Raw genomic sequence first — 14,641 nt, 5'->3', positions numbered from 1 at the left:
ATCTGTTTCCATGTAACCTCCCCACAGTAATCAGGCACCATTGTCTCTTCAGAACACAACTGCTACTTGAATCACGGGAGGTCATAGAATTTGACAAGTAATCACTTCTATTGCGCACTTGTGCAATGATACCCTAATTAAAAATTATTCAAACAGCCTTTAGTATTTTTAACTTGCAGTAATAAAAATAAACTTATTGCTATTGATAGGACTTTTATGTTTGAAAATCCTGTGAGAAAAATAACTTTGATATTGTGCGTCGGAAACTGTCTTGGCCTTAGCCCCTTTTTATTAGGTGATTTTCTATAACATGAGGTTTCTTAGGAAGACAAACATTGCATTACAGCAGAAATACCAATAATTCCAATTTGCAATTCTCGCACTAAATTTCACCCAGCAAAATTCTTAAAGGATTGGTCAGGCTAGATGCAGGAAAAAATGTTCCCCTATGTTGGGGGAGACCAGAACCAGGGGTCACGGTTTAAGAATAAGGGGTGGGCCATTTAGGACTGAGATGAGGAAAAACGTTTTCACCCAGAGAGTTGTGAATCTGTGGAATTCTCTGTCACAGAAGGCAGTGGAGGCCGATTCACTGGATGTTTTCAAGAGAGAGTTAGATTTAGCTTTTAGGGCTAAAGAACTCAAGGGATCTGGGAAAAAGCAGGAACGGGGTACTGATTTTAGATGATCAACCGTGATCATATTGAATGGTGGTGCTGGCCTAACATTGCTGTTAAAGTCACCACAAAATTGAATTCTACAGCTTTTAACTACCAATTTTATAATCTGAGGGAGGAAATAATAATAGATGGGGAACAAAGATTTATAATCATGTTATATTTGGATGGTGCTTTTATGGGAGAAAACAAGGCTGCTGAATTAGGAGAAATGTGCTTTTGTGTTATTGCTGCGTGAATGAGTTAATGTAGTTACAGCACCGTGCCCAGGACAAGTGGTTTTAGCTTTGCACCAATGTTGAACTAATGCAGTGCATGCTTCGGTCCAAACTGACTGTGGTATCAGGTCATGGTCTGTTACCAGATTTTAGGTATATTCATACTACAACTACAGTGTTTGTCTTGTGATGTACTTTTCACTGCTACTACAGTTTAGTATAAGTGTGCTATTTTTTTCTTGCAATGCTGAAATTATAATTTGTTTTCATGTTACATCATGTCTTGCATTGGTCCTAGTTAATATAAACATCTCCCTTGGGACGTTCGGATTAAAATGTGCCTTTTCAATGTGCATTTTATATTTCACTGCAGATATTGTTAAAGATTATTAGAAATTGGTAACAAATGATTGGATATTACATAATGATATTCTCCAATACTTGAAGGTCAAACATCATACAATTAGAAAAATGTTTTGCAAAGATTTGAAAAATAGTATAATATATTCTGAGGCATGTTGCAATCCCTTTCAAAGAAACAGAATCAGTAATAATTTTGCTTTTATAGAATGGGCTGGTGAAATATTAATATGTAGCTCTCTGAGCTCTTACTTAACAAACCACATGCCCTGAGTGTTTTCATTAGGAATTCACCCAGCTCTGGGATCAGAAAAGCCGACCACGGAAAGGCAGTGATCCCAGGTGGCCACCTCCTTGACCAACTGCTCCGCCACAACTTCGAGTGCTCGATGAGGTATTCGAGAGCCATTGAATTGGATCGTTAGTAGCGCTGCTGATTGTGCCTGCTGGAACATACTGCAAGCAATCCATGTTCCCCGCAGAAGATACAGAATGAGAGTCCTACAATACAGCATGGTGTCAAATTCCCGGGTGTTTAAGGATGGTGCTCGGCAAACAAAAAGGGAAAATAAAAGCAAACTGAACAGATACTAGTCGGCATCCTGGAAATTGCAGCAGTTCAGATTTTTTTGATACCTTGGACGCTACATTGTGGCTGTGTGATGGACTGTTAGAATGGGGAAAGGCTTTTTATCATAATAGCATTGATGCTATGTTTGGATGGAGCTTTCACGGGAGAAAATCAGGCTGCTGAATTTGTTCCCTGATGTCTATTAACAGTGGCCCAGGGCTATGCTGAAATTTATATCCCATTTGTATTGTTGCAGTCCAAAAGAAGAATTTACAGAGGATGACAAGTGTATTCTGAGTAGGTATGTTGATGACTCAGATATATCACATGATCCTTTTGTGTTTTATTTAATCTTCTACAGAGCTGTTGGAAAAAAATCTTGCTAAAATGATAGGTGTAAAGTGTGTATAATTTACTGCTTCATTGCAGAGCATTGTACAGGTAGTACTGCTATTGCAGCCTTGCCCTATTCTGGCAGTGCGCTGGTAAACAAAGCCCTGATCTGCTGCTCCCGAGAATCGGTCTGTGTGTTGCATCGGAGCTTCGCGTGAACACGGAGGCATTGTTGTTGAGTTAGCACGATAGAAAACATATCTTGTGCATTCAGGGAGACAAAGGAATCGGGAAAAAGAAAATGCTTTTCAACCCTGTCTCACTAAATACAGCAATCAAAAACATTAGCTTAAGAGCAGTGCCAGAATTATTCGCGTGTTCTTAGCAGCAGCCACTGTGAATTAGTCTTGTCTGGTATGGAGCTCATAGCTGTAAGTCTGTTTTGGAAATGCTTGTCTCTGGAATCGTAGTACCTTTTATAACAACATGCCATTGAAATGGAAAACGAGCAACACCACTAACTGGAAATTCCCAGTTTCTATGCTGAAGCCATCTAGGACAACATTGAGTCCGGCGTACATGTAAGTTTGCAAATGCCAGCTTTCGAAAACGTATGATTTTGCAAGGGGGTGCTCTGTGGCGTAACCTGAATTATTCATTAATGTAGTTTCGAGCATTAATTACTGGGTTGATGGATCTGTCCTGACAACCAAAATGTATTAGATTGTATGTACTGCATGCACGCAATGCTTTATTTGTGAGCAAGGCGAAGGCGAGATGTATTAAATGACTGCATTTGAAGTGTGCTGCATTGTGCAGCATCTGACACGATCATTTATTGCAACAATGCCTTTATTTCAGTGTCACTGTTATTAGCCTCAATATCTGCATTTTGTCCTTTTGTTTTATTGCCACCAGGTGTCCTGGTTTAATTGGTGAATCTTTTTTAATCCTTACTCATTTTATGACACGTTGTATATTGCTGCTTTAGCACGTGCGCATGCGAGAACTCAAGTTACGGCATCTATCTGAATGAGTTTCCATTAAACAATTTTCACATTAATAATTGGTGCTTGTAAAAAAAATCAAGTAACAAATTTCTTTCATTTGATATTTATTTCACATTGAAAGGTAGCGGTGTAATGAGGTCATGGCGAAGTATAAGATAATTACTTGTAAACCCCTGGCTCAGCTTCCACTTCTGGCTTTCAATGTAAAGGTGGCGTGAGAGCACTGTGGGGAAATTAGGTGACTTTGTCTCAACTTGGTATCAGCAGTGAATAATAGGTGCAAAGCAGTTTCTCCAATGTATAGTTATTTTGTTTCTATTTGGTGGTTTGATATAGTTCAGATTGCATCAAAATAAATTCATGATTAATTTGAACAATTTGTTTAGTTAAACAATTCTTCTGTTGTGCACTATTATCCATTTACAATTATGCTCCTCAGAAATTTAGGGCAACAATTTATTGATCTAGGCTTGTTGGTAAATTGCAGGTCGTAATATAGACTTCCTTAGAAATTTTGTGAATTACTATAAATTTTTAGTGCTGGATTTGAATATTTTTGATAACATTTTACCTGACCAAAATAAAATTGGTGCCTGCGTTGATTTCACTAACAACAATAAGACCTGCAAGAGAGAACTTGTAAGGTATTAAAATATGTGGTTCGTATTCTTCTCTCTTGACAGATGTCATGATGGGGGGGGGGGGGGGGGGGGGTGTATCTGTGTACAGTTTAGTCAATTCACTTTTATTTGGCTTCCTTTTCCTTCTATAAATCCAATCAGAACACAGGTTTCCAGAAGGGAAAACCATTCAATAGAATCCCTTTGGAATCAATATATCAATTATTTTCCATTCAAACCAAGTTGACTGGAGTGTGCAATTTATGAATTGTCTGTGATTTGTGCTAATGGCTGTTTATGACTCTAGTGTACCAGGAAACAAACCATGGGTTTGACCTTTGAGGGTCAGGGTGGAAGTCTTAGATTTTCCAAGAACGTGCTCATAGAATTCAGGCACCTTGTTAAAACCCAACCAGAAACAGAACAAAAATATGAGATTGATGCAATTAAAAAAAACTAAGAAGTGATAATAATAATAATAATATAATAATAATAATATTCATTTATTGTCATTGCAACGAGTACAACGAAATTAAAAAAATAGCCAATCCTGACGGTGCGTACAAACATATATGCAATAAATGCAAAAACAAATAAATACATAAATACAATAAAATACAATTATATTAAGTACAAGATTTTTTAACGGTGTTGCCTAGTGCAAAGGTAGTGTTCAGTTCTCGTATGGCCCTGGGGTAAAAACTGTTCTTAAGTCTGTTTGTTCGGGATTTGATCGACCTGAAACGTCGACCAGAGGGCAGATGAACAAACAGACGGTGGCCGGGGTGGGATGGATCTTTTATTATTTTGCCTGCTCTACTGAGGCAGCGTAGGCTGAACAGGTGCTCCAGGGAGGGCAGTGAGCAGCCGATGATCTTCTGGGCCGTCGTGATGACCCTCTGAAGGGCCTTCCTGTCCTTTTCTGAGCAGCTGGCATACCATGTGGTTATACAGTATGCCAGCACACTCTCGATGGAGCAGCGATAGAAGGACAACATGAGCTTCTCCTGCAGGTTGGTTTTCCTGAGGATCCTCAGGAAGTGGAGTCTCTGCTGTGCCTTCTTTACTGTGGTGATGGTGTTGGTAGACCAGGTAAGATCCTCTGCGATGTGCGTACCCAGGAACCTGAAAGCTGGTACCCTTTCCACACAGACCCCATTGATGTAGAGTGGGTCGTAATCTCCACTGGTTTTTCTAAAGTCAATTATAAGTTCCTTTGTTTTGGAGGAGTTCAGGACCAGATTGTTCACTGAACACCATGCTGCCAGCCTTTGGATTTCATCCCTATAGGCTGTCTCATCTCCTTCTGAGATGAGTCCAACCACAGTCGTGTCATCCGCGAACTTGATGATGGTGTTGGTGGGGTGGGTGGGGGCGCAGTCGTGAGTGTAGAGGGAGTAAAGGATGGGGCTCAACACACAGCCCTGTGGTGAGCCGGTGCTCAGTGTAATGGTGGAGGAGAGGTGAGGGCCTATTTTGACGGTCTGGGGGCGGTTGGTCAGGAAGTCCTTGATCCATTGGCAGATGGTTTGGGAAAATCCAAGGTCGGAAAGTTTGGTGACCAGTCTGCTCGGGATGACCGTGTTAAAGGCAGAGCTGAAGTCGAGGAAGAGCATCCTCACATAGCTCCCCTGGTGTTCAAGGTGGGTCAGTGCAGTGTGAAGAGCAGTGTCGATGGCATCCCCTGTAGACCTATTTGCTCTGTAGGCAAACTGGTGTGGGTCGAAGGTGGGTGGGAGGCTGGCTTTGATGTGCTGCAGGACCAGTCTCTCGAAGCACTTTGTGATGACCGGTGTGAGTGCTACCGGACGGTAGTCGTTAAGACCGCTGATGACAGACTTTTTCGGCAGTGGGATGATTATGGCGGACTTCAGGCAGGGAGGGATGGTGGATTTTAAAAGGGACAGGTTGAAGATTTTTGTGAAGACCTCAGATAATTGGTCTGCACATTCCCTCAGCACTCTGCCCGTCACACCATCGGGGCCTGCAGCTTTCCTGAAAACAAAGCAGAATTGGTGTGCTTGAGGATGTTGAATGACCTTAGTGTGTATTTTTATTATTGTCCACAGACTTGTGAAGCTCTCCTGTCTGAATATTTTATTATGCAATCTATTTACCCATTGGGAGATAACAACAAAATCTTTTTGAATGCATATTGCACAGAAACACTTCAATTTTGTACTGAAGCCCTCAAGAGACAAAATATGTACATAATCATAAATTCAATGCAGTGATCTATTCCATTCTGTTATAAATCATCAAAGAAGTTTCTCTCACAGGTCTTTTCATTTGTTCTTTATTCTTGTGGCATACGTCCTGCTTGCCTTATGAGCAAGGCAACATGGGGCAACTCCCAGTTATGCATCAATTTCCATGGGGGGTAAGCCAGTTATGTTTGATTGAGATTGCATCATTTTAAGTATTTGTCTACTATTTTTCTTCCCTCCATTATTAGTAATACTGCAGTGACTCTGTGGGTTTATTGCAGAAACCCACTGGGAATTGGAAAAGAACTCAGACAGGAAAGAAAGTGGGGAAAAAAAAGCAAAATGGGATACAGGATTACAAGCCAGTAACAGTGAACATAATGCTGCAGTTAAAATATAACATAAATATATGTTTGATATTAAGCACAGGCAAGTTACTTCTGTAATACTTTTGAGTGTTGACTAATCTGCACAGAAAATGGAGCATGAAGTTATAAAAGAAAATAGATTGGATGAGCAAAACGACTGAAAATGGCATTCGATATGGGGAATAATTGTAAGGTCAACTGATTTGGCTTCAAGAAATCTGTACACTATCAGTCTAAGGGCTGTGGAGCTTTTCAACAGTGGTGTACATAAACAACTCAGAAATGTAGTGGATAGGTGTGTGTGTATGTGTTTAAAAAAAAAATCAAAAGGTTTCATGTAGTATTGGCCCTTGTCAAGAGTGCAGGTGTTTCAAATGGAGGAAGTAATTACTCATTTGTGCAGTATTCAGTCAGCTGGTGGGGCATAGATTCATTAGGATAGTGTCATCTAGGACCTCTTGTAAAAACTTAACTCATGTATCCTTTTTCTGTTTAGACATTTGGTGGTTTATCCTAATGAAGGTTTTTAAACGATGAAAGGTTAAGATAGCAGATTTTATTTCTCTGGTGGAATTTCTCAAACTATGGTGCATCAGCTTAAAATTAGATCTTGCGCATTTCCGGGTGAAACCAGGAAGTCACTGAAATAGGGTTGTAAAACTTAGTGTCGTGCGATTTTGAAAGGCTTCTGTTGAATCATGTGACTCTTCGAAGACCATAGTTTGTGTACAGGACTATGATGAAATTGAGACAAAACCAGATAATTAGATGTGAAAAACTATCAGCTATGAAGTGCCTCTGAATGGAGAACAGAGCGACTCGGACATTAACATGGCCCATTTTGGGTCAATTTGTAAGAGGTATGCTTTTTCTACTAGATCAACTGTATTTGAAATATAGTTTATCTGATTCATGGCACTCTTTGGTGTGTGCCAGTGTTTTCTACTAATGTTCCTGACTGAAATTAATGAGTTCACCAATAATTCATATATCTGTTCTTCATGTGCTTAAGAAGAGTGGTAAACGAGCAATAAGTTTTTAACTTCAGAGTGAGGACATGTGCAGCACGAACATTGTGGGCAGAAGTGTAGGAAAATAACTGCAGATGCTGGTACAAATCGAAGGTATCACAAAATGCTGGAGTAACTCAGCAGGTCAGGCAGCATCTAGGAGAGAGGGAATGGGTGACGTTTCGGGTCGAGACCCTTCTTCAGACTGGCAGAAGGGCCTATTCCTGTGCTGTATGGTTCCATGTGCAGGAAGGAACTGCAGATGCTGGTTTAAACTGAAGATAGACACAAGAAGCGGGAGTAGTTCAGCTTGTCGGGCAGCATCTCTGGAGAAAAGGAATAGGTGACGTTTTTGGTCAAGACTTCTACAGTGAAAGTCAAGGGAAAGGGAAATGAGGGATAGAGTCAGTGATATAGTACAAATGAATGAAAGATATGCAAAAAGTAACAATGATCAAGGAAAGGCAGAAACCACAATGGGCCATTGTTGGCTGTGGGCTAGGTGATAAGGAGTTATACAGACAGTGAAATTTAACAGGACGACAGTGAAACGTACGACGACTAGGGTGGGGGATGGAGAGAGGGGGGATGCAAGGGTTACTTGAAATTAGAGAAATCAATAATCACACCACTGGATTGTGAGCTGCCCAAGCAAAATATGAGGTGTGTTTCTTCCAATTTGCGTTTGGCCTCACTCTGACAGTGGAGGAGGCCCAGGACAGAATGGTCAGTGTGGGGATGGGAAAGGAAGTTAAAGTGTTTTGGCGATCACATAGGCCCAGATGGACTGAGCGAAGCTGTGATCTATGATCGATTTAAAACCAACTACATGCAACAGAAGAATCCTGGAACAAATGTGGAGGACATCTGAATTCACTTGTATGCACATAAAGGGGTGAATGTATCTATACGTAATGGAAAATCTTCTGGTGGTATTGTCTGAAAAATAGCAAACCTCACTGCCTTGAAATCAAATTTGCATATAAAAAGACCAAATTTAGTAAAAGCAATGAATGACTGTGTTTTTGCCATGAACTGTTCTCACTGCAGGTCCTCCACGTCTTATGAACAAGTGTTTAGGAGATGGGCAAGATGGATTTGCTGGCTGCTGTCGGGCTGCAGGCATCTCCTGCTGTGCGTGATCTTGATTCCCAGCTGCATTTCCGACATGTGAACTGTTTGGATTATGAATAGTCTTCGGAAACAGAACCTTTGCCATAAATTAGGGAGCTCTTGTGGTACTTGGCAAATTTAATCTCTAATTGTGTGATGTATAGATCCATTTATCTTGAAGCAATATGGTACCCTAAATGCCCCAGTTTGTTTCACTGATATGTTGCTGGAATAATAATAGCTGACACTGACGCTGACATCAAAGTAGGATAGTGAAAAAATAAACCCTCATGAATGAGCATTGCAGGTGTTAAAATATTATGTTGAAATAATAGATAGAAGAACATCTAACATTTCTCATGACTAAGAGATATGGACATCTAGAAATTGAAAAAAATTGACTTGATGGAGTGGTTTAGAAAGAGAAAGAAGATAATGCACTCAAAAACAATCATATTTGAATAAACCATGCATTTTATACTCAGATTTTTGCAGTATATTTGAATCTTTGGGGGAAAGAAGTTAGAGTGAAACCTGTATTGCTAGGAACTGGAGCTCTGTCATGATCAGATGGAAAAATAATCTTACACTGAACTCAAATTAGTAAAGTAAATCCACTGACAGTGAATGCTTCCTCATGGGTATATCAGACATGAACTGTTTGTCACCTTTCTGCTGAGGATCTTCATCACTTCTTCTAAAGACGACTGATGACATTGGAGTACTTTAACTGTACAGAAAACAGGCAATTCCTGTGAGGACTATTGGAAGTCTATGCCACCAACAGGGCGGTCACGGTGACGCAGCGGTAGAGTTGCTGCCTTACAGAGAATGCAGCGCCGGAGACCCGGGTTCCATCCCGACTACGGGTGCTGTCTGTATGGAGTTTGTACGTTCTCCCCATGCCCTGCGTGGGTTTTCTCCGAGATCTTCGGTTTCCTCCCACACTCCAAAGACATACAGGTATGTAGATTAATTGGCATGGTAAATGTAAAAATCGTCTCTAGTGGGTATATGTTAATGTGCCTGGATCGCTGGTCGGCGTGGACCCAGGTGGGCCGAAAGGGCCTGTGTACGCACTCTCTCTCTAAACTAAATATAAATACCCAATAAGGCATTAAAAAGGATAGCATATCTAGAGCCAGTGTCTCTAATGTAGTTCAAAACACAATGCTGGAGGAACGCAGTGGGTCTTTAGTTTAGAGATACAGCATGGAACAGGCCCCTCAACAAACCCGAGTCTGCGCTGACCAACAATCACCCATACAATACTTCTATGTCCTACACATTAGGGACAATTTATAGAGGAAATTGAACGTACAACCTCACACGTCTTTGAAATGTGGGAGGAAACCAGAGCACCTGGAGAAACCCAAGTGGTTACAGTGAGAACATACAAACTCCATGCAGACAGTACCCATAGTCAGGATCGAACCCGGGCTTCTGGCACTGTAAGGCAACAACTCTACTGCTGGGCCATTGTGCCGCTGGGTTAGGCAGCATCTGTGGAGTGAATGGACAGGTGAGGTTTCCTCCAGACTTTGTGTTTATATTCAAGATTCTGGGTGTCTGATCTACTTCATTGGCCTCCTGGGTGAAATTTGATCAAATCAATACAGCCACCTCACGTTTAATGTGGGGGTTACGTGCTTGAAAAGCGGTCAGTAATTCAAAAATGTATAAATTTAAAATATACACAACTACGCCGTCATCAGAATATTTGTGCGTGTTATTCTGAAAATACGAACGTATAAATCAAGCTTTGGTATTAAGCTTGATTTACACAATTTATTTCAAAAATGCACAAATCAAACACGTATTAAATGCGTAGTGCTTGTATATATTTTCTTGAGGGAACCTCTCGTCAAGTTATATTACTTAGCTATTTTTATTTAACTGTGCTTCTTTATAATTGTAAAATTCTGTTCCTAATCAAATTCAAACTCTTAAGTTTTGAAGAATCACTCTTTCCAGTATCACACTTTCATTTGATGTTAGTATGGTTCATTTTGGGAGTCTGAAGAAGCGTTTCAACCTGAAAGGTTACCCATTCCTTCTCTCCAGAGATGCTTCCTGTCCCGCTGAGTTACTCCAGCATTTTGTGTCTTTCTTCGGTGTAAACCAGCATCTGCAGTTCCTTCCGACACAATATAATGTTTCATTTTTTAATGGAATGAAGGACTCCACTGAACAAAGCCACTGTTAACACTTCTATTCAACATTACTTGAAAGATTTTCGCAAATTTTCTGCTTGTATTTCTGCAGGCCCAATGATGAAATACTCCCAATCACTATTAGTAGCAACTTCAAGAACACTGAAGAAACAACAATTTATTTTGAGATTTGTAGACCTATTAGAATCTGGGGGGAGTTGTTAGGAATTTGGGATGAAGTGGGTGCTTTCTAATTGGTGTAGATCGAAATGCCTGTTTCCACACTGTCTATCCATCAGGATGCTGTGCACCTTGGGAGAAACCTGCATGTTGTGCACTTGCCAAACCTGTGCCTCTCTGGTCTCTTGTGGATTAGGGAAGCATTGATTAAGGAACGTTACTGAGTTGGTATTGTGCTTATTTCAGATGGATAGGTTTGCAATCATTATAGGCTAGCATTAGAGGGAGTGAATATTTTTATTAATGGATGTGGTGGCAGTCAAATGGGATCCTATGATAACCAAGTGTTTTGGTCTTTGTGTTGGTGCTGCTGTCATCCACTATTCTATCGCACTTTTGTTTTGTCCCTCAATAGAGTAAAAATATTTCTGGGAAGTTAAGAGATGGCCTGGAAAATCTCTGGGAAGTCAAGAGATTGGGTGTCAGATTACAGCAGCATGGTGTAGCTGTTCTGGCGGCTTGTGTAGTGAGAATGGGTATAGTAATCAATTTTGTAACATGGATGAGAAGATTGTGCTCATTTAATGTTGTTTAAATAGTTTCATATTATAATAAAATAGATTCCAATTAAAACACAAAGTACTTGTGCTACAACTCCAGGATAAGCGCTCAACTAAGAAAACCAAGCCCAAAACCAAAGTATTACACCAACATAATAAATGACTCCATATGCAAAAAAACCCCAACTATCTACATATTAATTAGAACCACAATAAGGAGAGAAGACCATACACTACATTAAAGCCACATTGGCAAATGCAAGTTATTGATGAATACATAATGTACGGGGATCGCTAGGCGGCACGGACTTGGAGGGCCGAAAAGGCCTGTTTCCGGCTGTATATATATGATATGATATGATGATAAGGATTACTCTAAAATAGAGAAATTTTGCTTACTACTTTACATTCATTGAGATTGGTAGAAGAGATTTCAAATCCTGTGAGATGTTGCCCTCTCTAAATATGGCAGTGCTGATTGATTAAAGTTATGACAAACTGTCTCACTGAGTGAGACAAACAAATTTTGGCCTTTCAAAGTAGGGTCCCACCCCAAAACCTGGCCTATCCATATTCGACAGAGATGCTGCCTGACCTGCTCGGTTACTCCAGCACTTGGTGTATTTTTTGTTAACCAGTATCCGCAATTCCTTGTGTCTAAATTTTGCCCTTTACCAGTTTACTCAGGAAAGTTCAGTCAAGACGTTAATGGATTGCTAAATTAGGTTACAAACTCCTAATGCCAAGCACTAATGAGATCAGTAAAGAATGAAAAGATCATAAGAAAACAACATAAGAAAACCCTTTCTACCAACACTGCTGGGCCCACGTAAAATTTATCGACATAACAGGTTGTCAACTTCAATTCAAGATATATGGTCTATATGCTAATTATCCTGTGCTCAGTTATAATGGATTGGTATTATCATTTGTTCATGGATTATGATGTGTGAGTGCACTACTCCTTACCAATGTAGAAAAAACAAAATGAGTATTGGGAAATCCAGAAACTCATTTTAATTGTAAAAGAGTACCGCTTTCCTGCTCTGTAAAGTACTGAAAAAACATGAAGCCACAAAGTGCTGGCATACCTCAGCGTTCAGGCAGCATCTGTGGAGAACATGGATAAGATGGAGTTTTGGGTCAATACCATTTCTTCAAACTCGCCCATCCATGCTCTCTAGGCATTTGAAGAACAGTCCCAACCTGACACTATACCTATCCATGTTCTCCAGAGTTGCTGCTTGATTCGCTGAGTTATTCCAGCACTTTGTGTCTTTTGTAAACCAGTATCTGCAGTTGCATATTTCTACTGAAAACATGAATTTGGTTATGTTACAATTTCAGAAAAATAACATTAATCTTTAAGTGCACCAACTGAAAATTAAATTTAACTTGGAAGAATCCTATGAGCAAGCGAAATATGAGGTGCTGTTTGGCCTCACTCTGACAATGGACGAGGCCCAGAACAGAAAGGTCAGTATGGGAATGGGGAGGGGAGTTAAAAGTTTTTGGCAACTGGGTGATCGCGAAGGTATTCAGCGAAACGTTGGAGGAACAACTCCTCATATTTTGCTTGGGCAGCTTAGAACCCTTTGGTATGAATATTGATTTCACTAACTTCAAATAACCCTTGCATCTCCTCTCTCCCCTCCCCCACCCTAGTCGTACTTGTTTCACCGTTGTCCTGGTGAGTTTCATTGTCTGTATAACTCGTTTTCACATAGCCCACAGCTAACAGTGGACCGTTTCTTTTATCATCGTTAATTTTTTGCATATCTTTCATTCATTTGTTCTATATCTCTCTATATCACCATCTTTATCTTTTGTTTCCGTTTCCGCTGGCTCTCAGTCTGAAGAAGGGTCTCGACCTGAAACATCACCTATCCCTTTACTCCAGAGCTGCTGTCTGACCCCGAGTTACTCCAGGTTTTTTGTGCCTATCTTCAGCATAGTTTTAAGATGAGAGGGGAAAGATTTAAAGGGGACCTGAGGGGCAACTTCTTCACAAAGAGGATGGTGCGTACCTGAGGAAGTGGTAGGAGTGGATAAATTTGCAACATTGAAAGGATATTGTGACAGATATATGGATAAGAAAGATTTGAAGGGACATGGGCCAAACGCACAAAAGTGAGACTAACTTGGTAACGCAACTTTGTCAGCATAGATGATTTTGGCCGAAGGGTTGGTTTCCCTATTGTATAGCTCTAAGAATCTATGACTGTATAAGCCCACAATCAACAGTGGGTACAACAAATTAAGTTTATTTTTCTTATCTTAATTTTGGGAAAAGGTGTCGGCATTATCTTCTATTGTGAAAATCCCCTGAAGAAATGTTTATGTTTAGACAAAACCGTTTGCATGAAATAATTCTGGATTGTTTCTTGTTTTACTGTCTCCCAGTCTTAAGCCTATTCACTGTATGAAGCAAGTCTATATTGAAGTTCTTGTTGGATTCAGTTGGGTGAATTTTTTTCCTATGGCCAAACTGCTTGTGGTAAAAGCATTTATTTCTTTAATTATACTTTCATCCATCAACTGAGTCATTGGAGCTGAATTAGGTAGGAGAAAACAACAATCATATGACTTGTAGCCCTTGAACACGAGCTGAGCTTGGACAAGCTGTGTCATTAGCCACGAGCAAAAAAGTCTTGTGTTTCTGGAAATTGGCCCATGCTGGCTTTGTGGTTTTCAGTCTAAAAGGTTGACGCTGTTAAAACTTGGTTGTTTGAACCTGTTGATTAGTAACACGCCTTGTTTTCAGTTCGGGAAATGTTTGCTGCAACAAGAAGTGAAACCCCAATCTTTTAGTTGCTCACCACCAACTGCAGCTTGGCCTTTAAGCATCCTGACTTTTAACTGGTGTACATTTGTAGAAGAAGGTAATTTTTATCTTCATCTGCATTCTAAGATTAAACTCTGATATACCTTCCTTGACCACCCAAAAGCAAGTTAGTCTTATAGAAATTAAAGCTGACATTATTGTATTACATTGAATGTACTCTGTATATACAGACCCGTTCTCTGTAACATGCTATATCTGATGTAACAACAATAACCGAAGAGAGCCAGTTCCCAATTTAGCCAGTTTAGTCATAGCGAACTATGCAGATTATTCCAAACAGAAAACACCGGTTGCTTGTTGTTTTATCAGTTTTCTCGCATCAATTGGCGCCCAAAATAGCAAGGTGTAAATTGCATAGGCAAACCGAGAAATGGATTGAAACTTTGTGTGGTTGACAAAGGATTGATGTTATATTA

General features: G+C 40.1%; 1 protein-coding gene across 6 annotated transcripts in view; it reads left to right on the top strand.

Annotated features, from left to right (window-relative positions):
• Positions 1–14,641, top strand: part of klhl13 (kelch-like family member 13) — a 169,612-nt gene that overhangs the window by 100,372 nt on the left and 54,599 nt on the right. The window contains exon 1 of one of the 6 annotated variants that reach the window (XM_078412630.1): positions 1,909–2,127. The exons of 3 other annotated variants lie outside the window; for them this stretch is intronic. In XM_078412630.1, the coding sequence (XP_078268756.1) occupies positions 2,048–2,127 (80 nt within the window). In that variant the 5' untranslated portion in view covers positions 1,909–2,047. Of the gene's footprint in view, positions 1–1,908; positions 2,128–2,226; positions 2,741–7,156; positions 7,225–14,641 lie in introns of those variants that run through there. 2 more of the 6 variants (XM_078412629.1, XM_078412633.1) reach the window with 2 other exon arrangements.

The sequence above is a fragment of the Rhinoraja longicauda genome, chromosome 15 (genome assembly GCF_053455715.1).
Source record: "Rhinoraja longicauda isolate Sanriku21f chromosome 15, sRhiLon1.1, whole genome shotgun sequence".
Taxonomy (NCBI): domain Eukaryota; kingdom Metazoa; phylum Chordata; class Chondrichthyes; order Rajiformes; family Arhynchobatidae; genus Rhinoraja; species Rhinoraja longicauda.
This window is presented reverse-complemented; position numbering and strand designations above follow the sequence as displayed.